Here is a 24,249-nt window from a genome sequence, read left to right as displayed (position 1 = left end):
AGATACGAACAAAGAAAGTGGAAATTTCACTTACGCGTGTTGGACACAAGATCTGTCAAGGAAAAAAAAGCTGAGTGACATCATACGATACTCTGCGTGTGACATTTCCAGCATGGCCGTTTTTATGACCTTCGTTTTTTCTTTGTCATCAAGAAACCTATAGATATTGTCGATTTTAAGTATGTTTAACGAACAGCTTTCCGTTTTAGAACGCCCAATATGTAGTTTTATTTATGGTATTGTTATTCATTTTGTTTACATCTTTGCCAAAGCATAAATGCATAAATACTATCAACTTATAAATATACTATTAAATATTCATATCGGATTGAATGATAGCAGTCATTAGTTCAATCGAAGTTTGCGCGTCGAATTGTACAAGATCGAGAGAAAAAGAATTATGCAAAATTAAATACAACTGTTGCCTGTGTTTCTCTTCGCCCCCACTTCTTTTGCGTCTGAGACACAGCAGTGCAAGACGTGATGTTGCAAGCAAACACCAGGTCCCTGGTTCGGTGCAGTAACGTTGTTCTGCGCACCACATGGTACGCCCATGCGCTTTTCACGTGCCTTCCCATAATATGAACTCGCGTATTCCCATGATAATAGATACATATACGCTACGCATGTGCTAAGAACATCCTCGGGGCTAGCCATTCTCTTTACTTTTATAATCCGTTGTATATATCGTTTTTTTCTTTTTTTTGTCTTTGATAAGTTTTAAAACTTGTCGAAATTGCGCACGAAATTATTTTCATGTCGCAATATTTGTGTATTTTCGCGTATTTTTTTCGTGTATTTTAATGTTTTCATTTTATATATACTACTTTTTATATCATGGATTGTTACAAAAAATTGTAAAGAAAAAAAGAATCATTTCTTTTTGCTATTTTTATCAGAAACGTTAATAGTGTCCAGGACGTTTACATTAATAATAAAATTTGTCTCTAATATCTAAGATATCTTTTACACATCATTAATTATATAGTTTAATTGTATTATATCCTAAAAAAACAAACAAATGGTAGGATCGTAAAGTATGATGAAATGAGGACGCATCGAACATGATTTTATTATAATGTTACAGCTATCTGTTGATTTTATCATCTTATTATTAAAACTTCAAAAAATAAGTTAAAAAATTTAAGGTTTAGAATCTCGTTATGAATTATGAAATATTATTTCCTCTAATATTGCAAAAGTATAAAACATTACATTAAAAATCATATATCAAAAATAGAAACATACGTCATATATAATATCAAATTATATATAATTTTCAAAGTATTTAAAATATAATCTATTTTATATATCCACTACTGTTTATGTGGTTTATGCGTATCAAAAATACCCTACAAAAAAAATCTCGAACTAAAAAATACACAATAGAAGCACAGTCGACTTATTTTTGGATTAATCTGGAAATTTCAATCATATATATGGTTGTGTAAACCTAGCCGGGGGTCTTTCTCTTTCTCTTTTTCATGCACCCGCCCTTCACAAAGAGCCCGCATGTTTGATATTTCTGTATATAGCTCAGCCATCATAACGAAAACTGACTCCCATTAGCTGTTATATATTTAGTGGCATGAGAATCTGTTCAGGGTTGAAAACACCTCTCTATGAGAGATTCGACAGTTCACCCTCATAAACCCATATGTTACAACGCATACCATGATACTCCTTAATTAGACAAGAGTCAGGTTTTGTGCCTATCCTGTACGGTCGATCAGATCTACGATAAGTAGCTAAATTTTCCCGTGTGATTAATAAATTGGTATTTTCCATTCGTTATCGCGAATGGGGCTTCCGAGTTTTCGAGCATGATATATTCATAATATATTCGATATATAGTTTAAAATTTATTACAACAAACGACAAATTATATTTTTTTCTTTTACATAAAAGAATTTTATTCTCTTTCAAAATTCTAATTGATTAAATGATTAAGAATTAAAATAGCTTTTCTTAGTGTTAGTTAATAAATTCATAAATTGTTTCCTTTAATTAAATTAATTTTGTTTCCTTTAATTAAATTAATCTTATCTTATTTTTCACTTACCTCATGAATGAGATTTCTGCTTAACACTTGACCTTTTAATCAGGACTTGACATTGCACCACCATGAAACCGGTGAGAAATCTAACTTCCTAGTCATGCGACTGAACTTCCGGCTTTCCCTTTGCGAAATGTTACTTCCTCTTTCGATCCTAACCGGTGTCTTTGGTACGCAAACGTTTCTGTAAACAAGTTTATTCCTGTTTTAGTTAACAAAAAAAAAAAATAAATTGATCAAAGTTATTGATCAAACATTGTAACGGTTTTCCCTAAACTGATATTGTGCTTTCGCATATTTTCGTTATATACATTTGAATAAATAATTAATTTATAATTTTTAATTTTATTATTTTTAAAAAATAGCATATAACATATTGATAATAAAATTCAATTAATCTTTCATAGGGCAATAATTATATTTTTTAGAAAAGCTTTTGCTCGTTTTAAAAACAGTTATACTGATCATATATTATTGTATATTATAATTTGCATAATAATAATAATACACTTTATGCTTTCTCTCTTCCCTCCCCCTCTCTTTCTCTCGATTATATATATATATATATATATATATATATATATATATATTTTAATTATATTGATTTCTAATAATTTCCATGTATGATAATGAATCGATTATTATAAAATTACGATTGCTATTAACAGCGTACGTATTTGTAATTGTAAAATCGTAAGCAAGATGGGCAATAAAAAAAATTGAAATAATCGTAGACAATTATTGCACAGAATCTGCAATCCATCTCGCGTAGATGAAATTAAACTATTCTTTTGTTGTAAAAATACTTTTGTATGTATGTACGTATCTTATAAAGTATTTGTTTGTATCTCAATCTCTTTAATATATCTCTTATTATTTTATAAAAAAAGATTGGTGTGATTTGAAACTCTTTTCCATTAATTCAAAAAGTGAAAGAGATGGAGAAAGAAAGAAGTGACTAATAATTTATGAAAAAAGAAAGATTACTTCGTATTCCACATGAAAGCCATGCGTCGTCCATCGCTCATATTCGAACCCCCTGCATTTTGCAAGGATAAGCGTGCCGGGGGGTTTGCGACACCACCCCAAATCTACCCCCCAAATCTACCCAATAAGAAATTCGAACCGCTACCATTGGAGATCGTAAATACGTTGCACGTTGCGACACTCGAAGAGCCGACGTGCCGACAGAGAGACAACTTCGCGTGAACCGAGCCGAGGGAACGCGTTTGCAAGAGGCGCACGCGCGCACGGTTGCCACGTCGAAGAGAGTGCCCCCTTCCCTCCTCCCCACCACGCTACGTAGTACGTGAGACGCGAAGCGGATTGGTCGGCACGTCGGCATCGCGGAGCACCCGTCTATACATGCTCGCTCGGCGGAGCACAAGCGGCAACTCTCGGTCAGCGGTAGTCTCAGTCAGCTATCGGAGGTTCTGCTGTAAACATTAAATCGGACGCAAATAATCGCGCTCCTCCCCTCCCACAATAAATTTCCGAGAACCCGGGTACTTCGCGTCGTCGAAAGAAAGTGCCAAGTTCAAGTTCAGTAACACGCAGACTGAGCAGTATCGTACGCGCGACGACAACAACGTCGACGACGATATATCGTAAACACGAGAAGAGACGAGTATTATTAACATCATCTGTGTGTTGTCGATCTAGGAAGAACCAGTTGATTCGTGCCAGGAAACACGAATCTCGCTCGCGTTCTCCATACTCGCTCGCTCGCTCGTTCGTTCGCGCGCGTTCTCTCTCGCCGCTTCGCCCGCGTTTTTATTATCAGCAACAACATCGTATCGGTATACACGTGTCGATTGGGACACGTACCGTCTATTTTCTTCTTTTTTTTTTTTCTCTGACGTTCTCGCGGGTGCTTTCGATGCGAGTTATAGCGACATCGTATAACGACGCATACGGTCGGAGTGGCAGTTTTATTGTGTTCTCCTGAGGAAAGTTTTCCTTTAGCCGCGACACCGCTGCTAAAAACTTCTCGACGCCCGCTGTGAAGGACGAGAGAAAAAGGCAGAGGGATTGGAAGAAAGAGGGCAGAAGAACATTAGGATCACACAGTGTTTTTGTGCGAAATCGAGAAACATGTCGACCGCCGTCATGAGTACTCCCATGTTCGAGTGCAGCGAGCATCTCTTCAAGGTAAGATTCATTGTCGCAATTGGCATATTTTTACATTGTCATTGTCGCGTCATCTTATCTAATCGGTCAATCGATCCATCTAGAACTTTGATATATAGAAAATACGAAACAGTTCGCAAACAAATCTGTCTCAGCAAATCTAGTTCCTGTCAATTATTTCGGAAACATATAAATGTTTAAAACTGCAAATTTATGTATGTGTGACGCACACAAAACATACAATAGGTAATACATTTTGCTATGCTTTAATCCGGTATTGCTAAAAAAATGAATGGCCCTTCAGTTTCTCAAACGGTATTGTGGAATATTTTATGGTACGGGCTGTGCAAGTCCCTACTGAATTTCTCCCAAATTTTTCTTTATCCCTTACCTTTTCTTGCTTTATCCCCGCCTACCCACTGCTTTTCAATTCAAGACGGATTCACCGGATATCCACAGGTAGATAGATGTACATTTTGGACGAACGGAACAATATACGAAACTTTGTCGTTAAACTTCGACGAATATGTTGAATATAAAAATAAAAATAAAAAAAAATATATATATATATAAAAAGAAAATTAAATTAAATAAACTTGATTTCTTTTTTAAATTCACGTATACTCTATTTCTTCGTTCTTTTTATTTGCTATATTACTATACATCTTTGTTCCGCAACTTGAAAACTCAAAATATAAAAATAGTTTTCGTAACAAATTTTAAAAATAATATTTCTGATAATTTGTGATAACATCATTCGTGAGGATTAATATAATTTATTTCTCTCAAAGTAGTAAAAAAAAATCTTATCAGACGTATGTATGTAATTGTACTATGTAAGTTCTCTTTTATCTGAAATCAAAAGGCCAATCAATCCATTCATCTCTCGATTCGCATATATATACATTATACATAATCAAAAAGACTTATTACTTTGTGTATATGTGTATTCGCGCGCGTGTGTGTGTGTGTGTGTGTGTGTGTGTGTGTGTGTGTGTGTGTGTGTGTGTGTGTGTGTGTGTGTGTGTGTGTGTGTGTGTGTGAACGTTTGTATCATTTGTTTTTCCTCTTTTATATATATATATATATATATATATATATATATATATATATAAATACAAAGCAAGATAAATCAGATACGTGCGATAACGATCGCGTATCCCCCAGGAATTATTTACAAGATACGATCGAAAATATGTAACGCCGTGTGTGTGTCGTCAGGAGGACACATTACGATCCTCGATCGTATCGTTTCGGGTCGGTTTTTCTTTGTATGCTAACAGATTAAATCTCATTACCATTACATTCGCATTTCCGATATTTCCGAGAATACGGCGAACGATGCCGCAGCTCGATTCTCTGAATCGAGATTTCGCACGCGATTACCGTAACAAGGTTATAAATCGAAGATAATGTAAGCATATGAGCGGAAAAAACATCGCTCATGAGGGTGACTGAATTGAGAGTTCATTAGTTTAACTCTACGCTCTAATATACACGAATGAAATATTGATACATACATCGCGGAAAATTGTTATCGAAATAATCCCACTTATCGAGATGATTATTAAATTATTATAATTAAATTCTCTACAATTTATTGTATTTTAAACTTTTTATTTATCAATTTATTAATAATCTCTTATATAGCGAATTTGATTAAATGCACTAGCATTATTAAAGACCTTGTATACAAATTTTTTAATAATATAAGTATAATAAAAACAGTAAGATAATTTATACTTTGAATTATTATTACTGTCATTTGTACTGAACTAACAATAATATTAATCATCTTACTACTTTAATTACATATATATATTTTGGAATATCAATATTTCAAAATATTATATTTATTATATTATATATATATTTTTTCATTAATGTGTATCCATTATCAATATATCTTGATTCAAATTGTAATACACTACGATATTTCTAAAGCTTTTTTCCTTGTCAATTGTAAATGTTTTCGATTATTTTGGATAGGATCAAATCGAATGTTCGTGAGGTTATTTTTAGTTAGTGTAGGTATATAAATTGAGCTTGATTTTTAATAAAGTTATAAAAAATTACTTATATTAATAACACTACAATCCAGTGAGATGTCAATCGAATATATTAATAGTAATCGTTCTCTCCATTTCGCGCTTAAGGATCGAGAGGCCTTCATCCGCGGCGCGGACCGACGAAACGATCGCACGTTCTCGCACGACGTAAATAAAAGGCTTGTCGCGCGCGAGTCAAGCCAGAGAGACTCTCACCTTAGAGAGAACTAGGCACAACACTCTCTTTGGTTTCTCCTCCGACGTGAGTTTCTCTGTGTGACGCGAGCGAGTCTCATGAGCGTTCGATTTAAGAAGAAAGAATGGAATATGATGGAATGATCTCAATCGTTAATATTTTAATATCATTAAAAAGTCCGATGACAGATATTAAACAATTCGTATGATAGCTCTTATCGTTAATGGCAGGCTGATTTAATGATCGAAATATTGCTGTTCTTTTATTTTTCTCCTTTCAATTTGACAATATGTCAAAGAATTGTCAATGTTTAAATCAATAAAAATTAATAATTTTAATAATCCGAGAATTCTTTCAAACACACTTGCTTTAATAGAACGCATTTCAATTAATTATTTTGATTTGATTGACAAAATCGAAAAAGAATAGGAAATTAATATTAATTGCTTCAAAGAACAGTTAATTCCATAATGGAGCCATTGTTTCATTATAAAAAAGAAGTCTTTAACATAACGAAAGTTAGTGCGCTGTTTTCGCTCTTTGATTAAAAATATACAAAGTCATAGTTTAATTCATAGTTAAGTCATAATTTAATCTGACATGTATTTCACAACTTCTTTGTATTATCATTAAAATAATGACAAGATATTTTTTATTTTAAATATATTTTGTATATTGATTATATATATATATATATATATATATATATATATATATACATATAATTATTTGTTTATACAAGATTTTACTTTACTCAGCATTCAAAGTATGTCAATTATTAATTTTATTTTTCTAAGAATAGCCAATCCAAGTATAATATAATGCAATATAAGATCAAGACTGATGAAAAGTAGGATAAATATAATAATTCAAACTACACTGATATATTAGAAACGCATTTATTACACGGATCTTTGCGTGATAATTGTATTCCTATGCTATTAATTTGAATATTGTTTTTCTCTGAAAATCAATTTATCAATCAATGTATTTATTGATCATCATCATCATCAATCAATCTATAATTCAACCTATTTATCAGCTACTATATCTACATAATCTTTTTCTTATTGTAATTTCTGGGAAATTCTTGACAATTGCAAATATTCTTCATCATTCAAGTATTATTTTCATATTTTATCGATTCTCTCTCGCGGGAAGATCTTTTGACACGTGTCAGCGGGAATTCGCGCGCTATTCTCCGCGCACGGAATATCACTGGTACTTGGTGCTTGGTGGTACCGCTTGTGCGTGTATTGGTGCGTATGTTGGATTAACAAATGCATTCTCGTTCTCACCATTCCGACTGCACGTATGCGCGATTGCGTCGTAATAGAGTGCGATAGAAATAGAGACGTATTTGTGATGGTACGCGTTTGGTACAGTGTTCCTCTCTTGAACGTTCCAGCTAAAATATATGAATATTTAATCGGAAATATTCTAGTATATAATTTAATAGAAACGAGTATAAAAACATTAAACGAGACTTGGATTTCCTAGCACAGAAAAGTAAATATGTATACGTTAACGGACAGTATATGAACTGTATACTTTAAAAGTATAATTTTGCTGATGAAAGGGAAAGAATTTCCTGACATGGGACGATAACAATATGAGCATTATTCTTGGCAATCAAGGTGTTGCTATTCCTTTTTAACACAACCGATATTTATATCTGCGATCTTTTCATAAATGTGTAGAGTTTTTAAGAATTTATAATCGTTAAATATTTTGATATTATATTATATTTATGTACACTGAGAAAAAAATCATTAACTCTTAAAAATGCGTTTAGTTGCTTATCATTTCTTAGATGAAATAAGTATTTAAGTATTTAAATCAATTATTTAAATATGTTTCAATTAAGGAACTTTTTTTTCTCAATGTAACATGTAGGTTTTGACTAATTTATTTTAATTAAAAAGAAATTGTTTCTACTAGATACATAAACAGGCGAAATACAAAATCATCGCTTTTCAAAGTACAAAATAACTTTTCTGAAGCTACGTCATGGGTAGTTTAAAATCGTATCCTAATGTTTTATTTATTCTCGAGTTTCACGTGTCGAACGGATGAGACGGCTGGTTTTGATGTGTTTGTATAGTGTTTTGCATATTTACGTATATCTTACGTGACCTTAACACGATTGTTCGCCGCGGTCTATTGTATGAAATTCGTACAGCAAGATGATCTCAATATTGAACTCATGGCATGTTTTCACAATTATTAAGACACATTGTACATAAAGTTATACAAAATTACGATCAATATTGATTTATATATTTTACTGTTATTTAAAAAATTTTTATACATTGGAAAGATATCTTTGTTTTGTGATACATATTGTCAAATGTAACAATCTTATCACTTCAATTTTATATGTGTAAAATATATTGGTTATTTATTTATATTTACAATAAAATTGAACATTTATGCAAATTTTTATTTCTCGAAGTAAAAAACGGAGAAAAAAAATGATAATGAATGATTCTAATTTAACGTAACATGTAGATTTTAATAAGTAAAAATACGATGAACGTGAATAAGAATAAACTAAACGCGTCTCATACATATATGTATGCCATTTAATTAATATTCAATTATCGGAGAACCTATATTGCGAAAGAAACGATTACGATCTTTCTGTAAATATCATTTTCATCCGTTGTTTAATCCTTCGCTTGTCCATTACGGGGAATAATACAAGGACACGAGGTTGCTTCACACAGAGATATTGCAAAACCATTTTTTCTGCGCGTATATATATATATATATATATATATATATATATATATGTGTGTGTGTGTGTGTGTGTGTGTGTGTGTGTGTGTGTGTGTGTGTGTGTGTGTGTGTGTGCGCGCGCGCGTGTGTGTGTGTGCGTGTAATGCGGTATCATCTATGCGTATCGTGTTTGTGAGCGATACCGATCGAAAGATTAAGCGAACGGAACGATGGTGCTTTGATATTTTTCCTCTCGATCAGTGTGCAAATGTGAAACGCATATGCGAGAAATCGTTGTTGGTGCCAGGCACAGACATTTGACATAAAACTCAATCCTTCAACAAAGAAACGACCGCTGTCCTTTTTTTTAGCTTTACTTGTGATCGTAAGGATATCCGGTGTGACCACTCGCGAATACCTCGTATAAGTACGCGAAACAGAAGAAACGAAAGACCATCGGGTTCGCGCAACAAAATCTCACGATATTAATTTTATTATTTCTGCAAGCGCGCGCTCGCATATGTCGCTTTACGCGTACTCGTCGTGTAATTATGCGTGTCGCCCGAGCACACGTGTATTATACGATTTCCGGTATGAGTCTACCGCTGTGCGAGATGGTTCACTTATCATTTCCCGTCTTACTATCATGCGGTTAAGCGTACGTAAATTCTATGAATTCTATAAAATGATAGAGAGAGGGGGGGGGGAGGGGGAAGAAACCGCATCGGAAATAATTATCGCGTGAGTGATTGCGACGTCGTTGCCGACCTTTACCAATGATGGCCTGTATAATCTGGACGAAATCGCAAATCGCGATACGTACTATAAATACGTATTGAAAATTACCGTCGTGTTTATTTGCGATAATGAAAGTACGTGAATTAGCGTAAGATGTATTTTTCCATGTACACGCTATCGAGAATTTATCTCATCAAAATTATACTTAGTTTCGCAATTCCGTTTCTTCGTTGCTGTTACAAGAGATGTATGATTATTCTCGATATATGTGTACAGTTTCGGAAATTATAAATATTTTTTTTATTCGATTCTTGTAATTTTCGATTTTTAATACCGCGTTGTGAGATCTATTATTAACGCTCAAACACATGATAAAATGTATTTTTGGAAGATAATTTTAGAGCAATTATCAGTTTTTCGGTTTCGTTTTTCCTTTCAACCACGCGATGTGGATTTCGCTGCGGAAACGCATCTCTTCTTTTTCTCTTCTTTGAATCGCGCGTAACTTTCCTCGGCAATTTCTCCTCGACTCAGTTTCGAAACTCGTTCGATTCGTGGACTTTCTTTTGACTTTCGATATTCGAGCGCAGTCAAAAATCGACATCGTCGCAAAATGTGGAAGTTTCAGTGGAATGGACCGATGTGACCCTCGTCATGGGTTTCTCCCGCTAAAAAATTCACCTTCCTCGATATTTACATCAATTAGCGTATGATAATTGATGGGACTTCGCGGAACACATTAAATGACATGAATTTTTTTATTCTAAATCAGTTATTATACATTCAAAACGGATGCTGTGGAATTGAGTCATAGAAATGAAAAATTAAAGAACTTCGTGACGAAAGGGAAAAAATAAAGCTGCGTGTTTTGTTTCTCGTAAATACAGGAATTTTCCCAACTCTCGCAAATTAATCCGTCTCAACCCTTTCAGCATTCTCTCTCGCGAGACTTACTTCCCGAAGCAGAGATGCCCGCCAACAGAAACCTCTGAATTTTTCTAAAAGCGGAAACCCCTCGCCTCGAGCGTATACATCGGCAACAGGCAACAAAAAGCCGCTCGGTGAACGCGAGCCACGAAGAAGGGGCGTAGGAACCTGTTGCTTCAGGTTTGCCGCCGGTGCTAAAGAAGGAGTGACCGAGAGAATGAGGGGATGTGAGAAGAAAGGAGGGGGGGGGATATCAGAGGGGGGGAACCCCTCTTTGTGCGCTGCTCTGCCTGTGCCCCTCCTGTACCGCCCGGGCTCTCGGCATCATTGGCGTAGCATGTACCAGGGGCTCCCCCACTCTTTTGTGTACTTCCCTTCGACTCGACAAATTTTCCCATATTTTTGAAAAGACCTGTTGTACATGCCATCACAAAAGGGGATAACGCGACGACTCGTCCGTTCTTTTGCAACTCGTTGCATCGATTTCTGAAATTGTTTTTTTTTTTTTTTTTTCGCGACGCTTTGTGTAATCTGGCAGGTTCGGCCAGTTTTTGTGCAGGGATTTTGGTGCGATCCCAATCTTTTATGCGGTTGACGAAATACGCCTGTTTTCGTTCACGACTTCTCACGATGCAAAATTAAACAAAGAACATTGCAAGTTGGAGTTTAAACGCGATGAAAGTTCGATAATTGTAATTTCAATAATGTATGTGTATGATTACTATTATATCACCAAACACACATTGTAGAAGTTTCTAAATTTTGTGAAAAAATTAAAATTAAAAAAAAATTGATTTTATTTGTGTGATTTTATAACGATTTAATTATCTTTAAGTGCAATGTTTTCAAGTTTATATTCGTCTTAAAGTGCGATATCTCAAAGCGATAATTTATAGAAATCTCAATTCTTGTATGTTACACATGTTTTGTGTAAAAATCTATCCATATATACTTCAAACAATATATTTACACAATTTTCCAAATGAGTACGCATTTAAAAAAAAAAAAAAAAAAATTTAATTTATTTGATTAATATAATTTGAATGTCATTCTTAATATCTCTGTTAAACACATGTGTGTTTCTTGTACATTTCAAATCTGTTGAGGCGCTTATTAAAAAGGACATTATTACAAAATGATTTATTTTTTATTGTAAATTGTAAATTTATGAATGGTTATGTGAACGGCAAAACTGCGTGTGCAACGGGTTCTTGTCACATTAAAAGCCAGTCTCTTTCCCGTATTCATGAAAAAGACTGGTAAACACAAAAGAGACATACAGGGGGAAGGACACGAGCCATTTCCGCGCACCTTGCACTTTCCGCACTGCTCGCTTTCGTTGATGCTTTTCGAACGTTGTGCCAGCTTAACCTTTCGCGATTCTCCGAGATAATCTCGAGAAATTACATCGAACGTCTTGTGTTTACGTCAATATTGTTATCGTTGCGTAAAGTTGATCAATTTTCGCATTACATGCAATAACAGATTATATAATCGAAAAATATCCGGTCTTTGAGAATCAATGTATGTCGATGAAAGAAAAATCAATTATATTTTGACGTAACAAAAATTTTTTGTTACGTCAAAATATAATTGATTTTTTTATTTTTTATTTAGAAAGCATATTTATTTCTTATATATAATTTTATAAAGAGTCATTTTTTTCATTCCTTCCTTTTTCTTTTCTCTTTACCTCGCATGAGAGAAAGCGAGAGTGCCGGGGAGCGTCTACTTCGCGGCTTTCGATTTCACTTTCACACTTGATTTACGCGATGATTTCTGAAAGTTTCCAATTCGGATTGTTTCGGTAGCTCCAGACATCGTCACGCTCTGGAAAAAATGGGGGACCGGTTTTCCGGACGGTCCTGTTTCCGCTCTCACATGAACGACGAGGTGTGTCGATAGCATTTGTTCGTACAGTTAGTAAAAGTGCAATAAAATAAAAATAGAAAACAAATATTGACGTATTTAACGAATCGCTAATTATTGTCATTATTTTTCAAGCGAAAGATATAAAATTATTCTTCTTAATGAAATAAAAAAATGTGAACTATCGGCAATTCAAAACCTATTATATACGTGTATAGAAAATTTATTATTTAATTCTTTTAATTTTTAATTTTGTTTTACTTTCTCGAGTATAAAAATAGAAAATATATTAAATTCAAATTTTATTAATGCTATAGATCAAAAAATTAAAAAAGATTAGACAATGCAGAAATTTGACGAATTATGATAATAAATACAAAAATAATCTAAAGTATATACAAATTAAGATCACGTGTAGCATACCATTAATTTAAATTAATGTCGACTCGAAAATGTTTGATTAAAATTTATCACTGTTGTATAAAATATGTTTATTCGCTCTTGACATCGTGATGAACTAAGAATTAAGCTAACCGCACACAAAAACAATACGCATTTTAATTACGAGGAAAAAAATTTCCATCAGAAAAATTTCCTTGACTCTCAATTGTCTTTTTTTTTTTTTATAAAAGTTGCTAGTTCTAAATCTTTGTATATACTTATTTTGTGTACTATTATTTTTTCGAAAATGTCGCGCGTTTATCGATGTAATTTATTTTCTTGACTTACCGAGCTGTAACATTAAGATATCAATGATAAATTATACGAGACCGTTCGCGCGAATATTCGTGTGACCTTCGTTATATTAGACTTCATTGCAGTTATCGTTCACCTGAATCGCTTCTTATGGTTGAGTCAGGTAAATTGCTGAGCAATTCCGACAACTCGACGAATGTTCATATTTCCTGCTGTCTCCAATTTCGATTGAAATTCAAACGAGTTTTTTGTCTTTAAACTTATTTACAGCAGATTCGAAATTATTTAAGATTTTGATCCCACAGCGAAAGATAAGATACGATAAGATTAATAATTACGTGGTTTGTTTTATTCAAGTAAAGCTCAAAACAGATATTTTTAAATTGTTGCTTCGATTAAGTTGTAAAAAATACAAAAAGAATTAAAACATATACCTACATTATTATATTTAAAATATTGTATTTAAAAATCAGTTCAAAAATTGCATAACATATTTTTGTATTATATTTTTATGATCGTACGGTAATCGTGCAATATTTTTTACGATCGTTTTTAACGCCACACGCGTAACAAAAGATAAGACAGTAATCCTAATGCTATTCGTGTACTGGTCGCGATTATTATGACAATGCTATCGCATGGTGCACGCTTATGATGCAACAGTGATATTCGAATGTCAAAAATTAAACGGTTTCATGAAATCGCAAGCTCGGTGGCGAAAAATTAATAAAATATTATGTCAATATATGCGAGACGTTTGGCTGACTAGCGTGAATTAGCTTCACTAAATATAATCCAATCATCAATGAATTCCATTAATTTGGAATTCACTTGGAGAACTTTTTTTTTCACACTTTTTTTCATTTACACTCTGAGCATTATTTATTTAGACACGAAATAGTTGGACAGTAATTGTTATCCGAAAAATTAATTATTATCCAATTATTTAAATTAATCCCGAAATAAAGATTCTTCGTAAAATAAACTAATTTTGAAATTATTTTTATGAATAGAATTAATTTTTTCGGCCAGTAGTACTCACACGCATGACACATAATAAATAAAAATACATAAAAAAATTAATTTTCCAAAAATTACAAAAGAAGATAAATAATAATACAAGTAACATATTGCTATTAATTCAATCTATAATTTGGTATGGTCTGTATCTTTAAGTGCATTGTGTAAGTTGCTTTGCGACTGATTTACACACGAATAAAAGGATACATTTCCTTTCACGAGCATAAAAGCAGAGATTAAATCTCGGTTATTGCGCTCAAAGCATCATTAATTTAGCAGGTAATAAAGAACGAAATAACACATACCTTTTAATATGAAACGGAAATGTATCGATGTAACACCCTCGAGCGAAATAATTGTCTACGTTTATTTTCAAGATGATCGTACGTTGAAAGTTACAATGCATAATCGCACGTGACCACAGCCGCGTAGTTTCCACGGTATATTCCAATGCCGGAAATGCTGTATATTACCGTTAATTCTCGTTCCGTGATACCAGCGATATGTCAACTCGGTCATTTTTCTGTCGCGGAAGACCTTCGGAAATAATTGAAACTGCCTTACATGTAGGCTTGGCTGCTACACGTATTGGCCTTACGATTTTTTATCTGCTAGAACGTTTTTTTTTTTTTTAGAGATATTAATTGTTATTCAACAAAACTTTTAAATAGAATTTTGTACGGATTTTAAATCTTGAATTTTTACATATAAAAATAATTAATATTTTATATTTTAAATTATTTATTATACAATCATATCTTAATCATATTCTATTGAATTTCAGTTACATATAATTTCTCTATAAATTTTCTATTTTTTATCTATGGATTTTATTATACATATATTGTTATCAAAAGTATAGATTTGATATATTAAAATTAATAAAAATAGTTTAAAATATAGCATAAAATATTTAATCTCTTTTGTGTAAAGTCACGCATGAAAAAAAAAGTGTATATATATATATATATACTTTTATATCATTTGACAATCGCAAGTAATTCTGGGAATAATTTTTATTGGTTTTATTCCTGAATAAACTAACTCGATCGTATAAAAATCGCGAATTGTGTCTAACATTCGTCGTCGAGAATAATAAAATGCGGAGAGCGACCCGAAAGTCTCCCACGTTCTTTATTCCTTTCTGTGAAGAAAAGAGCAAAGCGGGAAAAAGAGTACAAGAGTGTATGTATGTGGCGGCGAGAGGTGTGCGGGGTCACGAGAGGAGAGGAAAAAGAAGCAGCGAGAGAGACGCGCGAGAGACAAAGAAACCCCGGGGATAGAGCCGGGCATGAAGAAAACAGCGCAGGGGACTTCTTCGCGTGTGTATATACGTGCACGCACACGCGTACAGTGGCACGGATGTGCATCGCTCGTAAACGCACGTGTGCGGGCAGCGCGCGCGTTTTTACGCGCAAGAAAGTCTCTTCGCGGTCACGCGGCCGACCGACGCCTGAATCACGCGTCTTATTTTACGAGCAGTCGGGGCCTTCGCGCGCACACGTATATACGCACGTATTTTAGTATATCCATATATCATCCGCGCGTGTTTCTCGCCGCTCCCGTTCCTGAACCGCGCGCGCGATTTTACGCTCGACGCGTGCTTTTGTTCGTTAATTGACGCAGACATCTATTGTATAACTTCGATCATCCTAGATTTCAATGCTAAAGTATATATATATATATTTATATATATATATATATATATATATTTATTTATTTATTTATTTATTTATTTAATTGCATCTTTAATTAGTATATTTCTGGCGACATAACTACAAGGTTTTAAAAATTCAAGATATTTATAATTATTTTTTTCTATTCGTCTATTTATTATATTATATATAAATAATTTCTGAATGATTTTTCATTATTGCAATTGCGTTAAGATTATCACATTTAATTCAAATTAAACGAGTCATATCACTTTGCTTCTCGAATAGATGTATGAATGCGGACTTAAATTGCGTCATCTGCTTTCATTGTTCGCTCATCAAAAGTGATTGTGATAACATCGGCAACTCATGTATATTTGATAGTTATCACAGTCTTTCCGTGTGTCCACCGAGATTAAATCTAAATTTTGCGACATCAGCACTTCGATCAACGTGTCAAAGACACGTTCGAATCATGGTATAGTTTTGATATACTTGTTTTTATCACGAACTGACAAACTCCTTCGAGATTGGGGTGAAAAGACGAAGAAAGTGCTCTTTTCTTATCTATTTGCAAAGCGCTATGCTTGATTATCTCGCGCGAGCCTGGAAATTGCCAGTTAATTCCCGATTAATTTATGTGCGATCTCGCAGGGATTAATTGAATTCATAGGAGATTCACGAGGATAACCGCGACTTATGTATTATGCATATCGCTGTTTTATTCTATTTTTATTCTTGTTTATGTTATACAGATTGCATAATCACTTTTGTTTTTTAATCGGCGTTATGTTAGGATAAAAATAATTTTAAAATCTTTAGTAATCTTCTGCACGAGTTCTCGATGGGATATTAAATCGAACGTCGATGGAAGGACACTTCCTTCCAATTTATTTTATGTTGTCCATTTACAATTACTTTCAATTAACGCTGTATCTAATAATACGAGCGCAATTAAATTTCTAACAACCGCGCATGTTTTCTATTAAATTAAAGTAATAATACAAGATATATATTTCTCTAAAATTTTTTATTATGTTGAGTTATGTAATTATTGATATAATTTTCGATTTTTGCTTGGCGTTAAATTTAATGATTAATAAAGTTTTTAATATTGGTGCAAATTTACAAGAAAATTTAATAAAGAGTATTGGAAGATATTTACACTGTCATTATCATCATCTAATTCGTTTCGCATAAGACTTAATTTTATCGTATCAAGAAAGTAAAATTAAACTTCTGACATTTATGCGAATATTTGATAAAATGGAATTGAATCTGTATGAAAAATATTTCTCAATGATGCAATTACAAGAAGATGCTGTGTCGCGCGAACGAAAATACTTTTTTATGATTTCATTTACTTATAATGACGAATCATGGGAAAAACGGCGGAACGTATGACGAATGTACCGTGTCCGTTTTTCCCGCTAATTGCGGGAGGAGAAGAAATGAGTGCGCCGATAGAGGATTGCCCAGGGCACGACCCTTATTTGAGCTTTGCTGAGAGCATCTTAAATTATATTCATCTCCCCCTGCTGTTATATTCGCATCGATTTAATACACCTTGAAGTCATTAGGACGATACAAGTCTGAATCACGCGGTGATGCATTTCACGAGCAATTAAATCTTATCTACACGCGTCAAGGAAAAAATGTCGCCGGTTCCGCGATTATTCAACCGCGACTGCGGCGCTGACTGGCATCCGCGCATTGTCGAGCGTACGGTAATTCTCGCGAAATATACGTGGCACGATGTGATTACAAATTCGCTAACGTAAATTTATGACGACCTCTTTGAACCAGGAGACGGAATATGCAAAATCGTCTACCATACATGAATGTCAGAAGTTATGACTTTCTGAAAATTGCTATTCTCTTCGCATCTGCATTCTACATCAGGCATTTTTGAACTTCTTGAAAAATTACTTTTTGCTGCATTTTATAATTGCATTTATTATATTTTAGATCTAGAATGAGACATGAAAATTTTTTCGATAACATTTCGATGATTGTATACTATCTGCCCGCGTATAACCGCGACATATTTAGCAAATGCCCCTCCGGCTTCAGACAGAGAATATCCTACACATGCAAATTGCCCTACACGTATAAATTCATACGTGGTCGTGATCAACTGAATCGTGACTGACTCACGATGAAAGTGTCAATAACCGCTACGGCTTACAATAGTTCGTCTGCATTATTCTGTGTGTGATTCATAATAATCTGTATGTTTCGAAAAAGCTTTAACAATTTGAAAATTTCATTCTTGTGATTGTAAAAAAATGAAAGTTGTAAGTAATATACATTTTCTTCTAAATTGTTTAAAATCACCGCGTTTCTTCACAATTATTATGTGATTTATATATGTTTTATTAAATATTTATTTTATATAAGGAAGGGCAGCTGATATTTTCTCATTAAACAAAAAAATTCAAATGTTTCTTATTATTCCGGTTCTGTTTTTATTTTTTTATCTATTTTTATTCTTTATTAATATTATACATTAGTCCCGAGGACGACTCCGTCGAAAGTGGACAGAGAATATCGCGGACATCTTACGACATAGGGAACTTTGCCTTGCTGAGGGAGCTTGTCTATCAGCGGACAGAAATAGAAGGAGGGCTTCGATGCTGCAAAGTTCAAGACGGATTAAATAAAAATAATAGATAAATTAACATTTTATGTTATTAAGTTTAATAAAAATCGGGTAATATCCAAGTCACTTCCTCTAAAACAGATTTAATATGATTATTATAAATGTAACCTGCGGTTGATAGCAGTCGGAAGTAAAAAGATCAGAATTAAAAAAAGAATATGATATTAATGGTCTTTAGAAAATGAAAAATATAGAAATATAGAAAAATCTTTCTTTTTTTCTATCACGAAATGCATACTGTAATTTGTGTTAAGCAAAAAAACTGCTATATACATACTGGAACAACTCCGTCAATTTATTATTCTCTTTTTAGCTACATGTTTTGCTACATACATTAGATTTTCTGCGGATAAGCTGCAAGATGCCGAATAAAGTATGCTAAATCAGTGATAAAATCAGAAGTAAGTGTGATACTCGTAATGAAACTATCATTACGATTATTCCGACTATGTACCATTACAAAGTTCTATTTTCTCTTGCAAACTGTTTTCTCGCTTTATGTGGCGGCGAGTGCTTCTTTTAAAAGAGCGCGTTTAAAAAAAATGTACGACCGCTTTCCGATTTTTGGTTCCGTTGCTTTTTTGGTTGCGCAATAACGGTACTATGCACTCGGCTTGTTCGTGTCTGTCAGAGTTTCTTTACACGATTTCTTTACGAGACGTGGGCAGGCGGAGTCACTGACACTCGCCGCGGATACTTTGCTCGTGCATTTACCGTCAGCGTTTTATACCCGGCGTGTACGAAGGAAAAAGCGGCGCGAGTCGAGTGAACCGTGATGAAAATGTGAAAACCGCCGCGTGAAGAACCGGTAATTCTCTAATTCAAATAGATACAATGAAAGCGCTTCCGTGAAACGCACTGCTCCGCGATTATTGCGAACGCCGTCACGTGGAAAGTTCGCGGAAAAGCGCTGAATCGCGACTACTTCGTTGAGGGCACTCGCGCGTTTCTAGATCGAAGAGGAAAGCTTGTAATATGATACGATAGTGGCGATAATGCTAACCATTATTGTTGTTTGTTAACTTTATTCTGTATGTATGTAAAAAATATCTATAAACATTTATTTATGAATAAAAATATAAATTTTCTTTTAATTCTGAAAATTCTGAATAGAGTTTCTTATACATCTATTTAAAAACTACTTTGTTTTTTGGCGTAACTATATTTAGTATTCTAAATATCTATAAATTGTCGAATAGATCAACGTAAGAAGAAATATAAGTAATATGTTGCTAAGAATATTCAGCCATATTCAGAAAAGCATTATTTCAAATGACTAATCGAACATGAATCACACTCGCTTTCGGCGAAAACATCCGCTCATTAAATACTCTCTCTTTCACCGTTTTATTATTATAGTGATAATTGAGCGCGCGAGATAATTGCGATTCTCTAATCTTCATTGTCATCATGGATAATGCGCCGTTGCAATCTCTGCGTGATTTTTTTTTCGATACGTGCAATATATAGTTATATACATTCGACGTATTATATATTTTAATTATCTGGATAAAAATTGCAAATACGATTTAATCGACATCTCTCGGCAGATCGATATTTCCTAATCGTTTTCTTTCACCTCGCCTTCGATCCTAGAAGCGTTTTCCCCGTCCGCGGGAGAAAAAAGAAATTAAAGTTCACACTATGCACATATATACACGTACTTTCACTTTTCGCTATTGTGCATACGACACGCTCGCGCACGGCATAATTGCGCGAGGTGTGCGAGGTTGCATTGTTGCAGCCGCAGCGCATTCCGGTTTCCGTGTGTGCGGTTTCTTTACGACACCCGTGGCTCTCGAGTCTGATTCATATTACTCTTTTACTCATTCTGCAGTCGTACTCCGATCAGTTAGTCTCATACGCGTGCACCGCACAAGGTTCACGAAGGAAGTAGACTGGAAAGTCGCGCTTCTATTATTGGCGAGCACAAATCACGATGTTTTTCGAAAGCCGCCGTTGTGTGTCGCAAAATCAACATCCGGACACCGGAAGAGTAGTGGGTAAAACTCGCGTCTAATTATCGATGTCAAGTTCTCTAATTTTGTTCAGTCTCAAAAGCTATAAATAAGCTTGACATTGAAATCACACAGTTAGTCTTTTTTTAATCGGTGCCTTCTAAGAGGTGTGATTCGGAGAAACCGCGAGACTTTTAAGATACATCAAATGTCAAAAATTCTGCCGGCCTGAAATTTGCACGCATTCTTTAAACTTTTCTTCTAACTGAAGGCTTGTTTTCGCTTCGCACGCTCATGCTCAAGAAACTAGCAAAAAAGAGGCGCGAGAGAGTTTCGAGGGGCGACACGCTCTTCTGGGCCGGAAAGCGAAATGCTCATTGCTTTTCTTGTGCTTCTTTTGTTCGCTCGTCCACGAGGGAAAGACGAGGAGGAGAAAAAGACACGTAGAGCACGTCAACGGAACGAAAGAGAGCGAGACAGAAAGGGCAATCTATTTATTATTTTGAGTCAATGTCGAAAAAAATTTAACTACACAGTATAGCGTGTCAGATCAAACATATCTGTTTTTAGAAAAAAGTAAAAAAATGTATGTAATTCTTTTAAAAATATACAATATATATTAGGCCCCTATTTAACAGAGAAAAATATAATTTATTTTTGAAAAAGATTTTGTGAAAAAAAAAAATAGGATGAAATCCATTCGAAAAATCACTGCAAATCCTACGCTATTGCGTTAAAAATCGATGAAGATCAAGATCATGAGATACGAGGAGGAAAGAAATATTTTTTTCAGTCGATTATATGAAAACGCGAGACCTTTTATAGAGCGAAAAAGAAGGCAGCTAGCGATTGGCAAGAAAATTCAATGCGAATGTCGGGGCGTTTCTAAGCTGAACAGGCGGATAATTACGATAATTAAGAGACGCGACGCGTCGCTGAGCCTCTTATTACGTAAGGATCAATGCGCGAAGCACCGCCGTTCCATTCAGTCGGTCGACTGGCCGGCGCCATGCTCGTTCTTCTCTCATTGTCAGTTAGCCTCTGTCTCTCTCAATTCGTATGCCTCATCGTTCCTTGCGCGTTACTTTCACCTTTAACCTTCGATTCACGTTCTTAACCCGCATATACGTGCTCGGTTTCTTCTAATGCGGATGCACGTGATATGATTGTGCGTATGTGTATGTGTATGTCACATTTTTATTTTCAAGAGTGGAAGGTATAATTAAAATATAATTCAATTACAAATTTTAATTAAACTATATGTATAAATTATAACTTTGTAACTTTGAACTATTAATTCTCAATTCGTAATTTGTTTTATCTATAAATACGAATATATATATATATATATATATATATATATATATATATATATATATATATAATAGATTTTTAATTTAAATCAAAAAGCTATCATATACCATAAAAGAAAAGAATGGATCGATAATATCTATAAATAAAAAAATATACATAATTCTCGTAAGATATGAAAGTATTAAATTTTTGAAATGTAATCTTTCATAAAAAAAAACTGACTTGTATTCGAGTACTTTGTATATTTTTTTTCATTTCTTTGTAATGTATTTCGGCAAAAAAACATTGCATTAACATCAACTGTAAAATTTAACAAATATTTTATTAAATATTTAATTCAACAAATATTTTATCGATATTATTTGTAACACTTTGATCCTTGAGCTCGCTTTCACTACCGCCCGATCGAATGTCGATGTTACTAACTCAAGTAACGCGTATTTTTCGTTAGAATAAAGTGAAAGCGCATCGTGTGAGCGAGCCATCTTTGTATCTTTTTGGAAGATAGAGACATGAATATGTTATATTATATCTCGGGAATCGATGCTCACATCGTTCTGAATTGCTACACGTTAATGAGCAAGTTTCTCCGTCTTGATAGGATTGCCTTTAACCTATCGGCGCTTTTAAGTCTCTCGAAATGACACGTGTCATTCCCACGCGAAGAAACTACATATTTCGACGCGTACTGTCATTAATGCCTCTCTCGTGATTTCAACATTATTATAATGATATCTCTATAGATATTAAGCTACACAAAGCTATGGCGCAAAGTAATCAAATTCCGGATGTATCATGACTAGCTTTCTAAGTGCTTGTGAGTATTGTATGAGTAATAATTTATTTCAATTATAAAAATATTTTCAACTATTATTATATATAAATTATTATCTATTATTTTTTAATCATTGTGTGAAAAGATAATATAAATAATTCTCATTTATACATCTTATTGATTACGAATATTAAAAAAATATAGTTCTCTTTTTCAGTTACGAAAAAAATGTGTATATTTAATGTTGCAATATTTTTATATTTTATTTAATAAATGAATTATTTTTTAACTATTCACGCACACAGAATGTCGATATTTAAAAAATTGGAACAAACAAAACTTTGTTGTTAGTATTAGTGTTGATCGTTGTATGATATAAGAACTTTTCTATTTTTAATATTTGCATAAAAATTTAAATTTAGATGTAAAAAATTATTACTAGTAATTTTATATGAAATAAAAATTATCTTTGTATTTAGAATTTAGCTTATACATCACTTTCAAAATAAAAGAATCATAATCCTTCACAGTAATCATCTTTCATTGTTTGTTAAATTGCGTAAACAACATATGCGACAGTATGCATTATCGATTGCTATTCATCATTTTATCAAACATAAAAATCATCGTTCCTCCGTTAAAAAAAAATTCCATTAACCACTGCTGTAAAGATAATGGCACATTTGTTATTAAAAATAATCTTTCTATTGGCCCTGACGAACACATACAGATATCTATGAATCATACATATGTCGTGCGTATCAGGCCACTTTCGCACAAATAATGCTGTTCCATGATTCTCATTGGCTAGGATCGATATCTGCGAACAGCAACTGTTAAATAATCGTCATTGTTCGACATTCGATACGCGGAACGCGGCGTACAACGTGCATATTAAGTTCGCAAAGCGAATATAAGAGGGCAAATAAAGCGGAACTATTAACGCGCACGTCTATTATACACACTATTGATCATCCGATACATATTAACAACTTTTGAAGAATATAGATAAAGGTAAATGGAATATTAAATGTATATATTAAGAGTACGCGAGATGTGACCCAATATAAATATATATCCCATCTTGCATTACACTCTTCAGAAGCTTTAAAGATGCAGAAAAGACCAGAAAAGATTTAGGAAAAAAGTGAAAATATTCTTTTTTATTTATTTATTTTTTTTTTAATAAAAATACATTTTTTTTTTGTATAATATTGTTTGCTGTGAAACAAGTTTTAAACTTTTCCATTTCTTACAATATTCTTATTTTTTGTTTTATGTCCATAGAACTTTATTTAAAGTTTCAATAACTCACTACTTATATTACATTGTTGAATCTTGTGTTTAAAAATAGATAATATCATTTTTATCGGTACTTCACGTTCCACCGGCAAAAAGGATGAATGAAACGTCATATATATTACAATGTGCAGATAGAAATTAAATTCGTAGAATTGTGCGCTCATCCCTGAATAAATAAAAAT

General features: G+C 33.5%; 1 protein-coding gene and 1 long non-coding RNA gene across 4 annotated transcripts in view; one reads left to right on the top strand and one right to left on the bottom strand.

Moving 5' to 3' along the window:
* The window catches only part of LOC126849511 (uncharacterized), a 66,605-nt gene extending 63,212 nt beyond the window's left edge, over positions 1-3,393 (bottom strand). For both annotated transcript variants that reach the window (XR_007687413.1, XR_007687412.1), the window contains exons 1-2: positions 3,044-3,393; positions 2,063-2,240 (exon numbers count right to left, since the gene is read on the bottom strand). This is a non-coding gene — a long non-coding RNA (uncharacterized LOC126849511). The remainder of the gene's footprint in view (positions 1-2,062; positions 2,241-3,043) is intronic.
* A 63-nt stretch (positions 3,394-3,456) lies between these two features.
* The window catches only part of LOC126849493 (putative E3 ubiquitin-protein ligase UNKL), a 33,063-nt gene continuing 12,270 nt past the window's right edge, over positions 3,457-24,249 (top strand). For both annotated transcript variants that reach the window (XM_050591389.1, XM_050591388.1), the window contains exon 1: positions 3,457-4,207. In XM_050591389.1, coding sequence (XP_050447346.1) covers positions 4,151-4,207 — 57 coding nt within the window. In that variant the 5' untranslated portion in view covers positions 3,457-4,150. The remainder of the gene's footprint in view (positions 4,208-24,249) is intronic.

This window comes from Cataglyphis hispanica, chromosome 5 (genome assembly GCF_021464435.1).
Source record: "Cataglyphis hispanica isolate Lineage 1 chromosome 5, ULB_Chis1_1.0, whole genome shotgun sequence".
Lineage (NCBI taxonomy): Eukaryota > Metazoa > Arthropoda > Insecta > Hymenoptera > Formicidae > Cataglyphis > Cataglyphis hispanica.
The sequence above is the reverse complement of the archived record's forward strand: the minus strand, read 5'-3'. Positions and strand labels throughout refer to the sequence as shown.